Source organism: Chaetura pelagica, unplaced genomic scaffold, assembly GCF_000747805.2.
Source record: "Chaetura pelagica isolate M959 unplaced genomic scaffold, ChaPel_1.0 scaffold103, whole genome shotgun sequence".
NCBI classification, from domain to species: Eukaryota; Metazoa; Chordata; class Aves; order Apodiformes; family Apodidae; genus Chaetura; species Chaetura pelagica.
Genome location: NW_009953004.1, coordinates 4,086,323 through 4,105,265, shown reverse-complemented (window position 1 = coordinate 4,105,265; position 18,943 = coordinate 4,086,323). Strand labels below are relative to the sequence as shown.

Here is an 18,943-nt window from a genome sequence, read left to right as displayed (position 1 = left end):
GTGGAGAGCAGTGCCTCCAACCACCTGGAGTGGTAGAAACCTAGCTTGGCTCTTCTAGTTCACGAAGAGTACAAGCCCTGTGCTCTGAAGGAGCATCTGAATGAGCTGGGGGTGTTCAGCCTGGAGAAGAGAAAGCTGAGAAAGAGAAAGAGAAAGCTGTAGAGGAAGCTCTACAACTGCCTGAAAGGAGGCTGGAGCAAGGTTGGTGTTGGTGCCTTCTCCCAAGGAACAAGTGATAGGACAAGAGGAAATGGAATCAAGTTGTGCCAGGGGAGGTTTAGATTGGGTATTGGAAAAAATGTCTTCACTGAAAGGGTAATTAAACAGTGGAATAGGCTGCCCAGGGAGGTGGCTGAATCACCATCCCTGAAGGTGTTTAGGAGGGCTTGGGAACACGGTTTAAGCATTGGACTTGGTCGAGTTAGGCTATGGTTGTATTTGATGATCTTAAAGTCTTTTCCAACCAGAACGATTCTGTGATTCTGTAACTGGCTCAAAAAAAACTGGCCTGGTACCACATGGAGAAAAACTCTGTGTATATTGTTTCCACACCAACGAGGCTTAAAGCTCAGTTTTACAGCAAACCAAGTGCTAAATTAGTAGGGCAACAGTGTTGTTAAACACATGCAGCCCAGTCGGGGCAGTGCTCCTAGCGAGGTGGTGGAGCTGTGGGAGCCATGGGAGGCAAAGATCCCTGGTCTGTTTCCTGTGGGGTCTGAGCTCACACTGCCTTCCAAAATAGCATGGCCTGGATTTGAGAAGCTTTGCTGCACCTAAACCTTACGTTGCTGCTCATCTTGAGCACAGGGTGTTTCTATGAGGAGGGGAAAGTGAATCTTTTCCTATTGAATGTATTAACTTATGGGTAACCGGTTAGATAGCTTAAGTGCATTTGAGTAACAATGAAGGAATTTTGCTGGTTCTAGCACAGGACCTTATTTTACTGTGCTAACAAAGATGTGAGTCTTAAAAATAAGTATTCCACATGAGTTACGAGGATACTTAGTGAAGCAGCTTTATTTTAAATGTTAAGGTCTGATTTGCTCTGGATAGCTTAAAAGCTGTTCTGGCACAGGTTGCAAAGATCTGCAGTTCTGTTTTCTGGGGCTTCCTTTGTGCTCAGATGACTTCAGTGTTCAATCACTCAAGCAGATGATAGAAGAGTAGCTACTATGTTTTAGCCACGAACAGTGGAGCAAAAAGACTTTTGTGGCAGTTGCTATGTTAGTGTTTTAGGTGAACAGGAAAGACTTTAAAACAAACAAAAAGCAACCTGTTTCTTGATGCCTCATGTACTGTAAAACCTCTTAGATATGGCTTATGGACATCTCTGCTCTTGCTGGTACGTCTGCTGGGCTAAGTCATGCTTGCAAGCATTTCTGGTAGAAGAGATTGCTTACAAGTGCAAGTAACAAAGCTGTTTTGGGGAGTGTCCAGCCCTTCTAGCAAGGCACTGGATTCCTGGTCCATTGAAGCCCTGTGCAGTTAGTCAGCATCTGGGATCTGAGGAGAGTAGTTTTGGGAAGTTATAGGAAGAGAACTTAAGGCAACTGCATGGTATTGAAAGCTGCTAATTCTAAACAAAGATTGATTGCTTATGAGTTAAGGTTGGTTGCTTTTTTCTTGCTACTGCTATGGGATGTTTTTTCTTCAGTTTGACTTTGTTGTGTCAGAAGGTTCAGAGTGTTTCAAACCTGACTTATTCCTGGTCTGCTTGCTCATGGTATCTTTGCTCCAATAACGTCTAAGTAGCCTTCCTTATGCATGCAGCAGTTAGAGCTGCAGCTCTTTTTGACAGCTGTGCTGTGCTGAGCGTGCCTTTAACCTCTTGCAGAATATGCTTAATTATTTTTCTCAGCTTAACGCAAGAAAATATTCAGGTTCATCATGAGGGGATATCAAGTACAAAATAGTGGTGTGACTAGGCTTGAGTAGGCTTTTTAGAAGACTTAAAAATGTGTTTGGATGTAGTGGTCTCTTTTGACACTTGACTTAGACTTAATTAGCAGAATGCTTCTTGTTTATGGAAAAAGAAAACAACCCACTGTTTTTTGCTCTTTTGCAGTCCACTGCTGCTTTCTTAGTAAAAAAAGTGGTGAAAGCAGTCTATATAGTGGATAGAAATACAGAGATCAGAACTGGCTGTGATGTGTCGGTATTAGGTGGTTCCTTGAATATTTCTCTGCTTACTCTAGCTTTTTTTGGTCTCTAGTGTCACGTGAATAGTTTATAGTCTAAATGTGAGTTTGAGTTATTCTTACTAAAACTGTTCACAGCATAATTCCCCCTCCAGCCCCTCGCCCCAGAAGGCTGGTAGAGTGTGCTAAGAGGATTTATTGCACCAAAGAGTAAATAAATTGGTATTTGTTGATGTGGGGTAAATGGCTGTTGGCTAGAAAGAGAACTATGAATACAAGGCCTGTATGCTGAGGTTTGGTGCACTATGAATATCTTGTCTGTATGACTGCAAGTTTTGAACTTTTGCCTTGATGTAAAAGCATTAACATGGCTTGATCCAAAATATCTGCAGCTTTTTTTCAGAAACTGTGAGATATCTTTACCTTTTTCAGTTGATAGGTATGCAGATGGAAATGCATTCTCAGATAGCTGGGTATAATTTGCAAGCCTTACTTTGCCTAGTCAGAAGTTAAGGTATTTGCATTCAGACAGGAGTATTCCTGTCTACCCCTACAAATCTGGTTTTGGGTTTTTTTTTTCTTTTTTCTTTTTCTTTTTTTTTTTTTTTTTGGTATGGTTGTTTTTCCCCTGTAGTGATCAGGACTTGTGAATGGAATCACAATGCTTTGTGAGAGCTATTGGTGAAAGATGTACAGATGTATTCCTGCTTCTGTGGGATGAAACTGCAAACTCCTTTGCTGCAGTCCCTTGCCACTTTAATTTCACATGTGAAGACTTGTTGGTGTGACTTTCCTGATAAGATGATGTGTGTCATACGTTATTTCTTCCGGAAGATCATTCATTATATTTCTTTAGGCTAATGTTGTAATGAAATCTTGACTGCAGTATTAAATTACACCTGAAGCATTTCTGCAGTCGAGATCTTTCACCTCCTGGAAAAGCAGTGGACAACTACTTAGAGATACTTCTGCTTTGTGACCTGTTTGCACATAGTGTATTTTAGTTCAGCACATGTCTTTTTCCTTAGCACATGAGATTGTCCTTGTGTCCTGCCTGCTTTGTACCCACAGCCCTTGGAGCATATCTAGGATTGTGCCATAAATTTCTCCAAATACCCATGGAGACTGGAACAGTGTTGTTAGTATGGATTTGCCATCTGTAGCAGGCTAAGTTCTTAATCCTTCCAGATACTTGAAGGGTTTGATGTCTGCTGGTGGGTACTGAGGTTTGGAAAATCATTTGCTTTTGAGACAGATGCCAGAATGTTCTACACTAGAAGCTCAACTTCATATTCGGTAAATGGCTTATGTGTCGGTGTTCAGATGGGAATATTGGTAGGAGTAGATAGGATAAACTCTTACACTGTGGAACAGGAAAGTCCTGCTATAAAGGGAAACTGAACACCCTGCTGGCAGGGCAGATGACTTTTGGCAGTGGAGTTCTGGAGGCTTGGGAGCCTGGCCCTGGCTTTAGGCTGATGGTGGTTTCCACTGTTGGGCGGTATGACCTCGAGCTTGTGTTGTAACAATGTGCTTTCTGTCTTTCAGATCAGTGTGCGTGTTACCACCATGGATGCTGAGCTGGAGTTTGCCATCCAGCCCAACACTACAGGGAAGCAACTCTTTGATCAGGTAGGTGATGGAGCTGCAGGAGATCTAAAGTCGTTACAGATGTTGTGATTCTATTAAGGCAACAGTGAACAATTTCAGAAGGACTTCAAAGATTAAGTGGCAGTTTATATAATAACTTCAAGACAATTCAGCATAGTAAGAAATGCTACGTTTTTTCAAAACAATTGCAGTTTTTTATCTCTAAGAATGTATTAGGAGCTGCTCTTGCATCTACTGAAATGAATTTGTGCTATAGCTGATAATAATTGGAAAGCAGTAGATCTGCAGGTATCATTCACAGTAAGTCTTAAGAGGGAGTTAGCAAACTATCTTTGGCTTACCTGAGTTGTTGGTGTCTAAAACAGGAGTAGCTTAGTTGGGTTTCAAATGTTGCTGCATCTCTTAAATGCAGGTGAAGTGCTCTTCTGTACTCCCCATCAGGCCCTGAGGGAAATCTTAAGAGATGTTACGGGCTGTATTGGGCTGTCTTCATCTGGGTGCTTCAGCCCTCATCTGCATTCAGTGGATGGGCGAACTTCCTCCTGCTTTGGTACGAACAGAAGCAGGGAGGCATGTGCAGCACAAAGTTGGAGCAGCAAGAGACAGACACTATCCATTGCAGTGGTTGAAACTTTGACAGGTATCACGGTGTTTTCATGCTGTAATCCTGAAGGCTGTGGATTTGCTACTGGGAGGAGAATCTGAGCAGTGAGTTCATAGTTTAAAAGAAAAGTAAAATGAATCTTGGATTAATGACAAGATTAAGTGTCTGCCAGACCAGATAAATCAGATCTCGGAGTAGTTCAGTATTATGTGTTCTGGGGTCAGGTCTACATCATACCTATCATAATGAAGAGAGACACTTGAGGGCTGACCTACCCATAGAAACCAGCTATTTCAGTTGGGGCTAGCAAACCTCATTAATTTTTTTATATGTTCAGCCACAAACTGCTACGTTCTCTCTTCCTAAGATGGGTAATTCAGTGCTAGATATTATATTGCTCTTTGCAGCCCAACACTGACATGGAGTGAATAGGATGAGATCTTAGGCTTTACTAAAACAGCATCCTTTCATCATAGGAAAAGCAGAAAGGCTTTCTGGAAAGTTCTGAGTTGCATGCTAGTTTATTTTTCAATATTTGGTTTCTGACATTATCCAAGCAAAGCAGCAGGTGCTAAAAAGCACTGCCACCGAATTCAGGAGCATTTCTGATCTGTATGGGTTTTTTTCAGTCAGCTCTAGAGCATCTGCAGCTTTTGCTATGAACTGACATTGTGGTGGCAGTCTGGCTTCGACAACTTCAGAAGCATCTGATCAAGTTTCCAGTATGGGAAGTCAGTAATTGATTTCACTGCCTTGTGTCATGTTCTGGAACAGCTGTATGTTCTCCTCCCTGCAGTGTGTTTCACACAGCACCTGTCTAAACAGAAATTTTGGGATTTTTTTCCATAGTTAAACACTTTGTGAAGGGAGGAAACAGAAACTTAGTTCTGCAACAGTATTTAGGTTGCCAGCGTAAATGAGGCAGTGTTGCTTCAGCTAAATTGGTTTGCAGGTGGAGCTGGAAGATGAAATACAGTGGGGCAAGTGTCTGAAGCTAGCTGTTAAACACTTGCTATTCCTAGAAGGTTTGGTGGGCACCATCTTGTTATACTGTCCATATGTCACAATAACTGGAATAAGAACTGAACTGTTTTCTACTGCCTAGCACACAAGACTTCCTTTGGAGGTAGTGATGTTGGCCTCTGATAAGGATGTCCTAGAGCCTTATCAGTGGCAGATGTCCAGGCTCTGACACAGCAGAGCTAAGTGGTGTTAGTATGGTACCACCACAGTGATGGTGGTAGAAGGACTAACGCTCTACCAAGGCTTGAGAATGTTGGGAGCCATAAAGTGGGGAGTTAGCAGTAAATGTGGGGATGTCAAAAATCTTCCACCTCTGATATGAATAAGGAGTCTGGGAGGCTACTGCTCTGTGAGTGGTCAAGGAGTCTAAACCCAGCTTCTGTTGGTGACCTGCAATCTAATAATTGGCCCCTTACAGTTAAGGAAACTAATTGCAAAGGAGGTAGCTATTCTCCTGCCCCAATGGGAAAAGTTTCATCTTGATCTCTGAATGCAGGAACACAACAGAATGTTGTCTGCCCATCTCTTTTTTTTTTTTTTTTTTTTAATGGAAAGTGCAAGACCCTATTGTTGCAAAAGAGACTATAGTCAGACTTGCACATAAAGGAAAGCAAGTACGTCTTGTGTAGGGACATGTGCAAACAGATTATTGATCTTTGCAAGATCTAACCTGGATACCAAACCAAACGAGCCTTGAGAGCTGACAGTAAATGCTGAACTTGCTTCCTTTAATATGGAGACGGGGCTTTGCATGTATGTCAGCTGGGATGTATCTGCTGTGTCTCAAATGGCTGAGCTCTTTGTGTAGGTCAGTTCCTATAAAGGGCTAGTCCAGAGCTGTTCTCCCTGCTCATGGGGAACTAAGCAGGGGGTGTGCTCTGATAGGTCATCTGTTCACTCCACTTCCATTTCTGTCCCAAGGTTGTCTTTGGTCCCATGATGGGATGTGTAAGAACAAAGTTATGGCTGTTCATTTTCCAACTCCCTCAAACTACTTTGTGCTGCTGGAATTGCTAATCTAGTATTTTCTGCCTGGTGCTGGTTCTGTAAAAGGAGCTGATTTATGAAATACTTTCTTGAGGGAAGGGAGAGTTTACGAAACAAGCTTACAGTTTTGCTGTTGCAGCACATTGACTTTCTGATGTGAAACTTAGGTTTTGCCACTTAGAGAAAGATTTTAAGATATCCTGCATGTTTTTGCCCTAAAATGTCCTTTCACTTTTAGCTGTCTGATCTGAGCTAAGCAAAAAGGAGCTGCAAGAAGCTTATTACTGAGGCTTCTATCTGCACAACTACCTTGGTGCATGCTGCTGGGTTTATTCAGTAATATTTAGGCAGCATTTTTTTCCACCTCTTGTGTCTAAATGTAGAATAACAATATTCTTTATGCCACCTATAATTCTGAAGTACTCCAAGTAGGATTCAGAAGGCTTTTGGAAAGTTTGTGTCTAGGTAGTAGCTTCACAAGGAGGAACAGTTGGAATCTGAAATTCCATCATAATAATAGGTGAATGGGCTTGAGGTAGAAATGTTCTTGTTTCCCTCTTTCCTGCTTTGTTAGATTCCAGAGTGAGTTTTTGTAGTGATAGAGCAATGCAGATACTCTATTGCTTTGTGGGAAAACTGTCTTCTGCCCCAGAGTAGCTGGCTGTAAAAATACTGACATGATATACAGTGTAGTAACATAATTATATATATATCTTCCTATAAGACCCCATCCCCTAGACAATGAGTTGAAATTGTAACAATGGACACCTCTGCTCACTGTAAAACTAGTCACTGATGCTGTACTTTGTGCTCCGTGTTGAGCCTAATATTTAATGGAGTGTGGTGTTGGTTTTGGGTTTTGATTTTTGTTTTAAATTCTTAAGGAACTCTACAGTTTTCATTAGGGACCAAAGCACTTAGGATTCTGAGTTCATGTGCCCTGCCCTGCCCTGGCTTGCCTACCTGCTGCAGTGAATGTAATGGCTTTGTAGAGTGTCAGTCTTTGCTTTCATGGTTGCTACAGCCTACAGGCTGACCAAATCCCTCTCAACTTTTGAGTAACTCCAGAGTTGAGCTGTGTTTGAAATAAATGTGGCTGGTCACTTGTCTTCTGTAAATGAAGTTTTGTGTGGAGACAGATTGTAGAGAAGCTTTTAACCTTAGCAGAGTCCTACCTAGTAGCATTTAAGTATGCAGGAAACTGGTCTGGAGTGCTCGAAAACACTCGAGTAGGTGAAAACAGAACCGACCATGGCAATTTCATGTTAGAAAGCATCAAGTCTTGGGACAGTGGCTGGTTCCTCCAGCAAACCCCAAAAAAGTCTTGTTTGTGTAATGAAAGCTTATAGAATCATAGAATCTTAGGGGTTGGAAGGGACCTCGAAAGATCATCTAGTCCAACCCCCCCTACTAGAGCAGGGTCACCCAGAGCACATCACACAGGAACGTGTCCAGGGGGGTTTGAATGTCTCCAGCCAAGGAGACTCCACAACCTCCCTGGGCAGCCTGTCCCAGGGCTCTGTCACTCTCACAGTAAAAAATTTTTTTCGGATATTCACCTTAAACCTCCTGTGCTCCAATTTGCACCCATTACCCCTTGTCCTATCACTGGTCATTACTGAGAAAAGCCTAACTCCATCTCCCTGACACTCACCCCTTACATATTTGTAAACATTGATGAGGTCACCCCTCAGTCTCCTTTTCTCCAAGCTAAAGAGACCCAGCTCCCTCAGCCTCTCCTCATAAGGGAGATGTTTCACTCCCTTAATCATCTTTGTAGCTCTGCGCTGGACTCTTTCAAGCAGATCCCTGTCCTTGAACTATGGGGCCCAGAACTGGAAGGCTTGTGGTTGAGTGGTATGAAAATGTGTCTCAGATTTCACAGGAACATGTGGAAACTCATTGGCTCTTCCAAAAACAGTAGTCCCAACTAAAAATGTACTGCTTGTTGGGAAGGAGGTTGATGGCAAACTGTACTAAGCTTAAACGCAAAAAAGATCCTGTCATTTATCACTTGGGCATTTTAGTGCTTGTAAGGGGAAAGCTACAAATATATCCATGTTCTTGAAGAATCAGCCAAATGGAAGGGAGCAGTTAAATATTTAAGGCTTTGGATGGAGCCCATCTTGGATGTAAAGTTAGGGTACCTGGAAGACAACGTTCAAAGTCAGTTTTGATTATGGCAGGTGAAGTTGCAGGTGTGGCACCAGTTCAGAGCCTCTCCAGCAATGAGGTTTGCTAGCAGTTTTCTCTCAGAAGTATACAACATGCCTGGCAGGCAAGGGAGAGAGGCCCATTTCATCTTTTAATTAAGTGAGACTCAAGACAGACTTATGCTGTAGTATAGCCTAGGATTCTTTTGCTTTTAGTGCAGGAGCTTGGTTTGAGTGGAGTGTCTCTTCTTCTACTTGTGTGCTTTGGTCTTGCCCATGTGGATGGTGCTTTTTTGGAGGATCTGCACTTTTTGGTCAGTGTGATGGTGTTATTTCCTGGGCTGAGAATGTGAGCAATCTTCAATCATCATCTTGATGCTAAAATCTACTTTTAAGAAATGGGTGAGTGTGCAGATAAAGGATAGGAAGTGTTGTTCAGATCTGGAAAAAGTGGAGTAAGGAGAAGTGAGAGAAAATATTACCCAGAAGATTTTGTTTCTTTTCTGAACATAAGTAAAAAACTAAATTGACCTACTGTATGCTTAGGCTATCACCAGAAGGTGAGGTGAGAGTCATGGGGAACGTCAAAGTACTGTGGGGCTGCTGGATTTTAAGGCTCCTGTAATCTGTTGCCAGTTGTAGACTAAGCCTTGTACTGTGGGCTCAACAATGCCCAGGGACAGACTTAATGTTCTGCCTGCCACAAAGGAAAGATGTTACTCTCCAACTGAGAGTGTAAACTTTAGATATTTAAGTGTAGTGTTCTCTGTTGAACAGCACTCTCTCTTTTCCTGTCCTGTGTGCCAGCCCTTCTCCATCCTTAGCCACTGCCAGTAACTGCTTTTGGAACATCTCACAGTTCTTCAGGGCTCTGAATGCTCAACACCCCCAAACATAATTGAATGGCTAGCTGCCAGCCAGAATCCTTGCAGCTGTAGAAAGCTATTCCTTCTTTCTGCTTTTCCACTTGCTAAATGAAACCTGCTGAAGCTGAGGTGGGAAGGAGGGAAAAGGGCTGTTTCCCCCATCCTGCCATCATGTGGATTTACTTGGAAAGCAGTTGCCTGATGAAGTTTGAATGGGCCAGGTCTATGTTTAGGCCAACGAGCCACAGCATGCCTTAGTTTGCAGCTCATGTAATTCCTGAGAAGGAATTGTGCTGCATTTGGGATTCATTAGCAGTTTGGGGGTGTGATGCTTTGTGTTGTGCTGTCTCCCCCTCTCCTCTGTCCAGCCTGTTGTCACGTCTATTGCTGTGCAGGCTTCTGTGGTAGAATAAAAGTCCTTTTGTGCAGGGCCTCAGTGTGGTGCCTTTCAGTTCCTGCTGGCAGTCCAGCTTGTTGAATTCCCAGGCATAAGCTGTTGACAAATGGAAGAGAGGCAGGCAGACACATGCAGCAGGGGAGAGAGCTTTCACCCCATTCAGATGTTAATGTTGCCCAGAGCAGAGCCCTCTTTGGGCTCTGGGATGGCCTTTCTTCCTCCCTGTGCACTGGGGGCTTTCAATGTATATTGTAAACTCTGGGCCTTCTCCAGAAGTCTCCTTAGCTGTGTGCATCCCACTATGTGATGTGCACAAATGAAGGTTTATCTGCCATGTATTCATGCTGGACTTTAGTCCTGTTCTTCAGTTCATATTCAAGCAAGGATGGACTGAACAATCTCATGGATTCAAGTGGGATGATGTATGTAGGCTCCATGACCTTGTATAGGTTTTGGCTCTGTGTGTGCAACTAATAGCACACTTCTGCTGGGAGCTGCCTCTAGGTTTTGGACCTGAGAGGAACAAGGGCCCTAATGCTGCTTTGGTAAGGCCAGAAGAAATGTCTGATCCAAGCCTTAAAGAAGCTACCTAGTAATGTGCTTGTGGGGAACCTTTGTCCTCGGTTTTGGCTTGCCAAAGATAGAGACCACATCAGAAGGATCCAAGAAGGAAGTAATTTAAAGGAAGTAGGCATTTAGGGAGAAATTGTAAAACATGGGTCAAGGCAATACAAAATTACTGCCTTTTACCTGGCGGGGGGAGGGGGGAGGGGAGACCACATGACCAGGCTCCTGAAGCAGGGAAGCTGCAAGCAAGACTGAGGGGTAGGTGGTGTGTGGAGGCAGTGACCTAGAGACAAGGGTCTTCTCCCCTCCACCCTCCTTACCTGTCACCCCCACTACTAGATAAATAAGTGCTTTGTTTGCAGGTCTGAGAACAACTCCTGGGGTTCAGGAGAGATGTGAGGGAATTTTAGTTTCCAGACTTGCTGCACCCTGTGGCATGTCCCAGGCTTGCCAGGGCACAAAGCTGTGGCCTGTGCTAATGGCTTCACCAAGAAACGTCCTCCTTCTTTTTCCCAGCAGTGGCATTTTTCTGCAGTAGTCTTGCCCCCCCATGAGGCTCTTGTCTCTTGTTGCAGTTTATCTGTAAAGTCTTCTTAACGCTTACATAGCACCCATGGTGTGCGGGGGAAGTGAGTAAGGAGAGGACTTACATAGTGTTGTAGTTAATGTCTGTGGTGCTCGTTGTCCTGGCACAAGGGACAGCATATCAATTTACCCATTGCAGTACCTCTTATGGTGCCACTTATTAAAGTGGTGCATGAAAGGCACGTCAACATTTTTCACTGGAGTAGAATACAAATCTTAAAATAGCACAGCCTAGTAGGACATAGCCTATCAGGGTGATTCATGGGTTGCCCAGGAGTAGTACATTTGCATGGTAAGTGAGGGTTTTATTTGAAAATGGAGCTGTGTACTTGGTTCCTGGCAGCTATTATACCCATCAGACCTGTTGCAGTTGTGTTTAGGCTGTACATGCTGGTTTCTAAGTACCTGAGGAAAATGGTGTCCCAGCTGTTGTTTATAAATAGCAACAGACCATAAAGAAATGTGGGAGATGGACAAATACAATACATCTCCCACTTAAAACTCCTCAGATACCCTGTCATCTCTGTACGGGCACTGTAGTAGGGGATACAGAAGGCAGTGGTCATGTTCATGTTTGTCTGAGCTTACCTTTAACATGTTCTCTGCCACCAGTGAGATCAGCCCATATAGCCAGGGCTCTTGCTAATCGTCTTTCTTACAGGTCGTCAAGACAATTGGTCTAAGAGAGGTCTGGTTTTTTGGACTTCAGTATCAGGACACCAAGGGCTTCTCAACATGGCTGAAATTGAACAAAAAGGTATGTTTGCTCCAGGCCTTTTTTTGTCCTGGGCTCCTTTCTCATGGAAGGCAGGAGCAAAATCAGTCTCTGTATTGTTGTTCTGGCCCCTCCACACACCTGAAGCAAGATTAGCGAGTTGGTGTTGCCTTCCGTCAGTCTGCACACCCCTCCCCAAGGTACATGGTGTCACACCTGGTCCTCCTACATCCTGTTCTGGTTGTTACTCAGGCAGATCTGTTACCCTTCCCAGTTACCTGTTTATATAGTGATCATGTGAGCATCTTGCCTGGAGACAAACCTGATCATAACTAGTGGCTTGTCATAAGTCTTGTGGAAAGAGGTGATGAGGTAGTTAGCAGCAAGGAACTGAAAATCTTTGCTTTTTTGCCCACTCACTTCTACGTTAGGAGGATTTATTTTCTAATGCAGGTTGTAAACCTGCCCCCTCACTTGGTGTGCAGGCTGTAACATCTGGTAACTCTGTTCCAGGTAACAGCACAGGATGTACGCAAAGAAAGCCCCCTGCTTTTCAAATTCCGTGCCAAGTTCTACCCAGAGGATGTGGCAGAAGAGCTGATCCAGGACATCACACAGCGCCTTTTCTTCCTCCAAGTGAAGGAGGCAATTCTGAATGATGACATTTATTGCCCTCCAGAAACAGCTGTTCTTCTAGCTTCTTATGCCGTCCAGTCCAAATACGGAGACTTCAACAAAGAGGTGCACAAGACTGGGTACCTGGCAAGTGACAAACTGCTCCCACAGAGGTCAGTGAACGTGGGTAGGCTTAGACTTTCCTTGCCTTAAAGGGTTTGGGACTTTTTGGGAGTATGTCTTGATTGGACTGTTGGGAATAAAATATAGTTGGGTACCTCTCTGAAGATTGTGATTAGTATTAATTTAATTAAGAGCTTTAATCTGAAACATCCTAGTGCTACTGAAGAAACTCTAATCAGAAGTAGTGAGAGAAGCTCCAAAACAACAAAAAGTAATGCCATAGGGAAAGCACAACTGAATATAACTTGACAGTTGTGAGAAATCTGAATACTGACCAGTGTATATATTATAATGGTGTTTCCTGGAATATTTTTATGGGGGAGCTGTGATGCCAGCTGAGTACTTGATGAAGCATTATTTGAGCGTGATGTGACTGTGTGCATAAATGCAGTGGCTGTTCTCAGACATTCCATGTATTCTTTCTAGAGTTCTGGAGCAGCACAAGCTTAACAAGGACCAGTGGGAGGAGAGGATCCAGGTGTGGCATGAGGAACATCGAGGAATGATTAGGTAACTGATGCAGTGTGAAACTGCTGTTTTTAACATAATGTGGTATGTGATGTTAGTGTGTAATGTATGAATGCATACAAAAAACTGTGGCTTGCTTCAGGATGAGCTGGCATTCTTTAGGTTATTGTGCTCAGAGTGACTAGATTCATGTGTCTCTGCCCTTGCTAGTCCACATCAGCTGGCTGATCTTGGTAAAATAAAACTGAATTTGCAGTTTGTTTGTTATTATCTGCAATGGTGATGCTTGGAACCTTTTTCAGCTTCATACTGCTCTGCCCGTGTGGAAAGGTAGCACCTTCTTGCTCTAATGGCTTATAGACTAAAAAAGAAATATCTGCTTTCTTTATGCATGCTGCAGAGAAGATGCTGTCTTGGAGTACCTGAAAATTGCACAGGATCTGGAAATGTACGGTGTGAACTACTTCAGCATTAAGAACAAGAAAGGCTCTGAACTCTGGCTAGGTGTAGATGCTCTTGGCCTCAACATTTATGAGCAGAATGACAGGTAATAAACCCCCTCTCTTCATCATTGCCTTCAGCTCTTTCCCAATATAAAGGCATTAAAAATTAATCTTTTCTGGAATTCAGCCTTTAAGTATACTACAATTCCTGTATGATTCTTGGCTGTGTTTTTGACACTGCAAGAATGATCCATAAAATGTGTGGCTTTGGACCAAAAAATACAAGAAATTGGCAAGCCTTTTCAAGCTAATTTAACTTGTATCCCTATTGTTCCTGCCACAGATGCATTCCCCAGTTCTGTTTTCCATTTGAAAAAAAAAGTAATTGAAAAACAGCTTCTTGTAATTAATTTACATGACTGATTTTGTTTGCCAGTCAGCATAAGAGTATTGGAATATGAGGGCAGATTTGGTAAAAATTTGAGCTTTACATTGTAAGTCAAGAATTTGAAATTACTATTATTTCTTCTTGCTTTCTGTTTTTACAGGCTAACACCAAAAATCGGGTTCCCTTGGAGCGAGATCAGAAATATTTCCTTCAATGACAAGAAATTTGTTATTAAGCCTATTGACAAGAAAGCACCAGTAAGAAGCAACATGGAAATTAAAATTTTGGCTTCTTAGCTGCATGATCCCTAATGTTTAACACCCTTTCTATCGTAAGACAAAACATGACACCTGGGCTGACTGTTGTATTAAATAACTAAGTGTGAAGAAAGGTGGGAGAAGTCAGTGTGTGTGCCTGGTGGGCACACCTGGTGGTGTTTGTAATGCAACAGAGGTGGCTGTGCTGGGGATGCTGCACGAGAAGTCCAGCACACTGTGACAGCAAGTTGGGCTCTTCAGCCCTGCGTGTATTATAGGCTGAAGTTCCTTCCTGAAAGAAAATTTTCTGGCTGCCACCCATGATTTAGACACTTAAGAAAAGCTGGCTAGCAGTTCTAGAAAGCTTAGTGTCTGGGAGCATGCTGCATACACAGGAGCAGGTCTAATGCCTTTTTCTTGTCCCAAGGACTTTGTATTCTATGCCCCTCGGTTACGGATTAACAAACGAATCTTGGCACTTTGCATGGGGAACCATGAGCTCTACATGCGCAGACGTAAACCAGATACCATTGAGGTGCAGCAGATGAAAGCACAGGCTCGGGAGGAGAAGCATCAGAAACAGATGGAGAGGTTGGTGGGGTTCTGAGTAACCTGAACTTGGTTGGTCACTGCACCTGTGCTTAATAAATTGCTGGCAGTGCCAGCTGAAAATAAAGCTTGAGCTGCTTGGCTGCTTGAGCTGAAAATAAAGCAGATTGCTTTCTGCTCCAGTAGATCTAGTGGAATGATGGAAATGACACTCGGCACAAATGTGACCCACTAGGACTTTCTTGTAGTTAAAGATTGGTCTGTCTATTTGATGGGACTAATACGAATCTTGATAGGAGGAGATTTACCTTATAACACTGCTATTGTGAACCTGCCACTGAGATGAATGCTAGCAGAGCTTTTTCTATCTGCACTTTTATAAAGGGGCACAAAACTCCTCAGCTGAGTGCTGTAGTGTGCACCTCTGGCATGCTCATGGCTTCACAAGAAAGTGTTCCTGAGTAGCTGTTAATTTGAAATTACATTATGACTTCCCCCTTGTCAGAGCCCTGCTGGAGAATGAGAAGAAGAAGAGGGAGTTGGCAGAAAAGGAGAAGGAAAAGATTGAACGTGAGAAGGAGGAGCTAATGGAGAGACTCAAGCAAATTGAGGAGCAAACTAAAAAAGCTCAGCAAGGTAATATGAAATGTTCCAGTATTTCATTAGATGCCTAGTCTGAGTGAGACGTGTTCAAGCAGTAAAGCTATGAGCACCTCTGAGTTGTTTGGCTCTCCAGGATTGGGTGCTGACTGGTGTTGGGGTTCTGGTTTAGCCTTCTGAAGCTGACTGTAAGCCCTCCATATTTAGCTGTTGAAATAGGACTTGCATTAAAGAGAGGGATGGCAGCCAAGATGCTCCTCTGGCAGCAAGAGTACCTTGCAGTTGTTCCTGTGCTGGTTGGAAGTCTTATTCCAAACCATCTGTAGATGAGGAGTAAAATGGGAAGCAAGTGTCACACCAGCCAGTGCTCTGGTGTCATTCCTGTCTAATTGCTTGCCCAGAGTTACAGTGTGGTGGTTCCCAAGCCAAGTGCTGTATTCTTCTCTGCCTTAAAGGATGTAATTTTGGGATAGGTGCTTTCCCGCAAATCAGTTGGGCAAGTAATCTATTGGCCTAGAATAGGCCTGGCTCTTAGCCTTCCTGCTCCAGTTACAATGTTACATCTCCCTCTTACCTGTCCCTCTGCAGGAAAAGGTTCATTCGAAGTGTAGGTGTTACAGGCAGCTTCCTCTTCTAACTGCCATTCTTTACTTGATTTCTCTTAATTTGTACTCCCCTATTCTTTCAGAACTGGAAGAACAGACCCGCAGAGCCATGGAGCTGGAACAGGAGAGAAAACGAGCTCAGGATGAAGCAGAGAAGCTGGCTAAAGAACGTAGAGAAGCAGAGGAGGCAAAGGAGGCCCTATTGAAAGCATCCCATGATCAACAAAAGACTCAGGAACAGCTGGTAAGTGGGTGAGCTGAAGCTTGGGTAGGGAACATAGTGACAGGGTAGGCACCTCAGCTCTTGAAGCAAACATGGCTACAAACATAGTGTGGAAGTGTAGTTTGTTCTTAATTTTTAGCCTCAAGCAGATGAACTTGTACCTACATAGAAGTCTGTACAGTAGATTTGAATTGTTGTTCTTTTTGTCTTTTTTTTTTTTTTTTCTGTGATGCTGAGAACAGAATGTAGAGCTCACTAATTGCTTTCCCTGGTTTGGATTCAAAGAATTGTGTTCTGTAGCTCTGTTTGGAGGAGGAGAAGAAAAATGACAAACCTCACAACCAAACAAAAAACTTATTTTTACTTCCTTTTCTCTTGTATCATGGAGATGTTGGTGGGGCTGAAGTTTACAGGAAAGCTTTCTGCTTACCAAAAGATGCTAGAGATACTGTTTTTATTCAGGACTTGGACTAAATGTTTCAGCTAGCAAGTGCTTTGATTTTGTCCCCACTGAAAGCCTTTGTTTTGCAGGCTGCTGAGATGGCAGAACTCACAGCTAGGATCACACAGCTGGAGCTGGCCAGGCAGAAGAAAGAGAGTGAGGCTCAGGAGTGGCAACAGAAGGTAAAGCAGAACCTAAGCAAATGGCAGGACTTTTTGTGGAGTTGCTCTTCAGTCTGTGCTGCGACCTGAACTACTGCACTAAGTACCACACTCTACTGACCATTTGTGAACAGGAGGCTGTTGTAAATACCAGGCTTTGGTTTCTTGGTGGACCAAATTCCTCTTCCTAATTCCATGTAGAAGTATTTTTACTAAGTAGGCCTATAGTCTATTTTCCATGAATTTAACCATTCCTTGAATCTCTGAAGTATTAGTCAGCAGAAAGCTTTGCAAATGCTTGTGGCGGAGCAGCTTTGGAACACACCAGTTGAATGTGTGAGAGGTGCAAGGCCTCCTGTAACTAACTTCCTGTGTCGTGCTCTGCTTTAGGCACAGATGGTGCAGGAGGACCTAGAAAAGACCAAAGAGGAGTTGAAGACTGCCATGAGCACCCCTCATGTCACTGAGCCCATGCACTCGGAGAATGAGCACGATGATGAGCAGGATGAGAATGCGGCAGAAGCCAGCGCTGAGCTGCGGTCGGAGGCCACCATCAAAGATCGCAGTGAGGAGGAGCGCACCACTGAGGCAGAGAAGAATGAACGGGTCCAGAAACACTTGAAGGTAGGAAGTTGGCAGCAGAGAGGATATGTATTTGGGTGCTACTCCTGTCCTTCTTGCCATTAATTGCAGCTAGGGGGTATTGCTGGTATTGAAAAAAAGGGGAAAGAGGGGTGATCATGACCTTGACAGCTAGGTGCTAACCCATTGAGCAGAGGCGCAGATCTAGTCTCCTGGCACTTGCCCTCAATTTCATTAGAAGTAGTGAAGTATTTTCAAGCAGTGCCAAAAAGCAGCATCTGTCAGATGTAGTGTACTTGTGTGAGTCTTGCTAGCCATCTGACAGCTGTTCACAGCTCTGTCTTCAGTGAATTGCAGAATTTGGTCCAGTTTCTGCCCAGCAGCTGTCTGTAACTGTCTTGTCTGACTGGGTTGCATTGCAAAACCCTGAGAGCAGCCTGCTGGGGCTCAGCATGGAGGGAGCAGTGCTGTACCACCTTCTCATAAGAAACTCCAGTGTTCTGCTGTTGGCACTTCCCAAGTGTCATGTTAAGCTGCCTAACTGGCAGCAGGCTTTGCTTGTTCTGCCTCATGCTGTGGTGGTTATGCACAGGCAGAGTGACAGAGGTGCACTTCATCTTCTGCTGCAGGTTTCTTTTGTGGTAGATGACTAGTAATTGCTCAAATTCTGCCAGATGTTCCTGTTGTCTTTAGGAATCCCTCTATTTTATTCTTCTGAAGTACATTGGAAACAGCCTTTCTTACTGTGCTAAGCAAAGATACATAGGGTGAGAGGCTGCCTGAGGTTTTCTGCCTTGAGGTGTTAGTGAAAAATATTGACAACTTCCAGAGAACCACAAAATTGTTTAGGTTATATGGGACTTCTTGAGATCATCTAGTCCCACTTCCCTGCTCAAGCAGGGCCATCTAGAGCAGATTGCCTAGAATTTGGGCTCATCTGCTTCCTTTCTCCATGGATATTGCATCTTTAGAAGGATCAGCAAGTAACCTCCTTGTCCAGCTTTTGAGTCTCTGGCATGTGCTAACCCGTTTCCCCTTCTCCAAAGGCTCTTTCCTCTGAGCTGGCAAATGCTCGGGATGAAACAAAGAAGACAGCCAATGATATGATCCATGCTGAGAACATGCGTCTGGGCCGAGACAAGTACAAGACCCTCCGCCAGATCCGGCAGGGCAACACCAAGCAGCGCATCGATGAGTTTGAGTCCATGTAAACCCTCCCCTGCACCTGCTGCCCTGCACTCTCTTCTCTCCTCTCTCCCATCCTTTCCCTCGTAATCGTGCTATGCTGGAACCACTACAGAAGAGTGACCATGGTCTTATTTATCAGGTTTTGGGCAAGTGCAGGAGTTAAGCAACAGAAGAAAGTTTACTATTTACACCTTCCTGGGGTGGCTTGGGAAAGCAGGCATATATTGGGCCGAATCTGAAATGGTTGGCTTTGGGTAAGGTCTCACTGCATTTAGTTTGGTTTTGCTTACTGCAATGGCTGTGTTGCTGTCCTCTCCTTTTGGGTGGGGAGGCCAGCAGATGCTTTTACTGAATTAGGTTAAGTGCTAACAGTTTGACACTGTGCCTTCCTACTAACTTGTGCAAGTTTCACTATTAAGCTTAGTAGCCAGCGTCTACATTTCTGACTTAATTCAGGGTCTGAATCATGTAGTTGAGAATGGGAGGCTGGAGCTTAGAAGAAGGGTTGGAGGTAAAATACAGACTTTTATTTCTAAAAGACCAAAGCTTTTGTCCTTCAAGCATAAGCAGACCAGATTCTGTAGTGTTCCTGC

At 43.7% G+C, this 18,943-nt stretch overlaps 1 protein-coding gene across 2 annotated transcripts; it reads left to right on the top strand.

Annotated features, from left to right (window-relative positions):
- The first annotated feature begins 3,692 nt into the window (after positions 1–3,692).
- Positions 3,693–18,688, top strand: MSN (moesin). Of its 2 annotated transcripts, XM_009996596.1 has the most exons (12): positions 3,693–3,770; positions 11,593–11,688; positions 12,160–12,434; positions 12,871–12,954; positions 13,313–13,459; positions 13,904–14,000; positions 14,428–14,591; positions 15,055–15,185; positions 15,838–15,998; positions 16,509–16,601; positions 16,971–17,204; positions 18,209–18,688. In XM_009996596.1, exons 1-12 carry the CDS (start codon positions 3,708–3,710, stop codon positions 18,371–18,373), a joined length of 1,710 nt encoding a protein of 569 aa, XP_009994898.1. In that variant the 5' UTR covers positions 3,693–3,707; the 3' UTR covers positions 18,374–18,688. The 2 variants fall into 2 exon arrangements, with proteins under 2 accessions (XP_009994898.1, XP_009994899.1); XM_009996597.1 differs by lacking the exons at positions 11,593–11,688; positions 12,160–12,434 and having other exon boundaries at positions 3,712–3,770.
- The last annotated feature ends 255 nt before the right edge of the window (positions 18,689–18,943 follow it).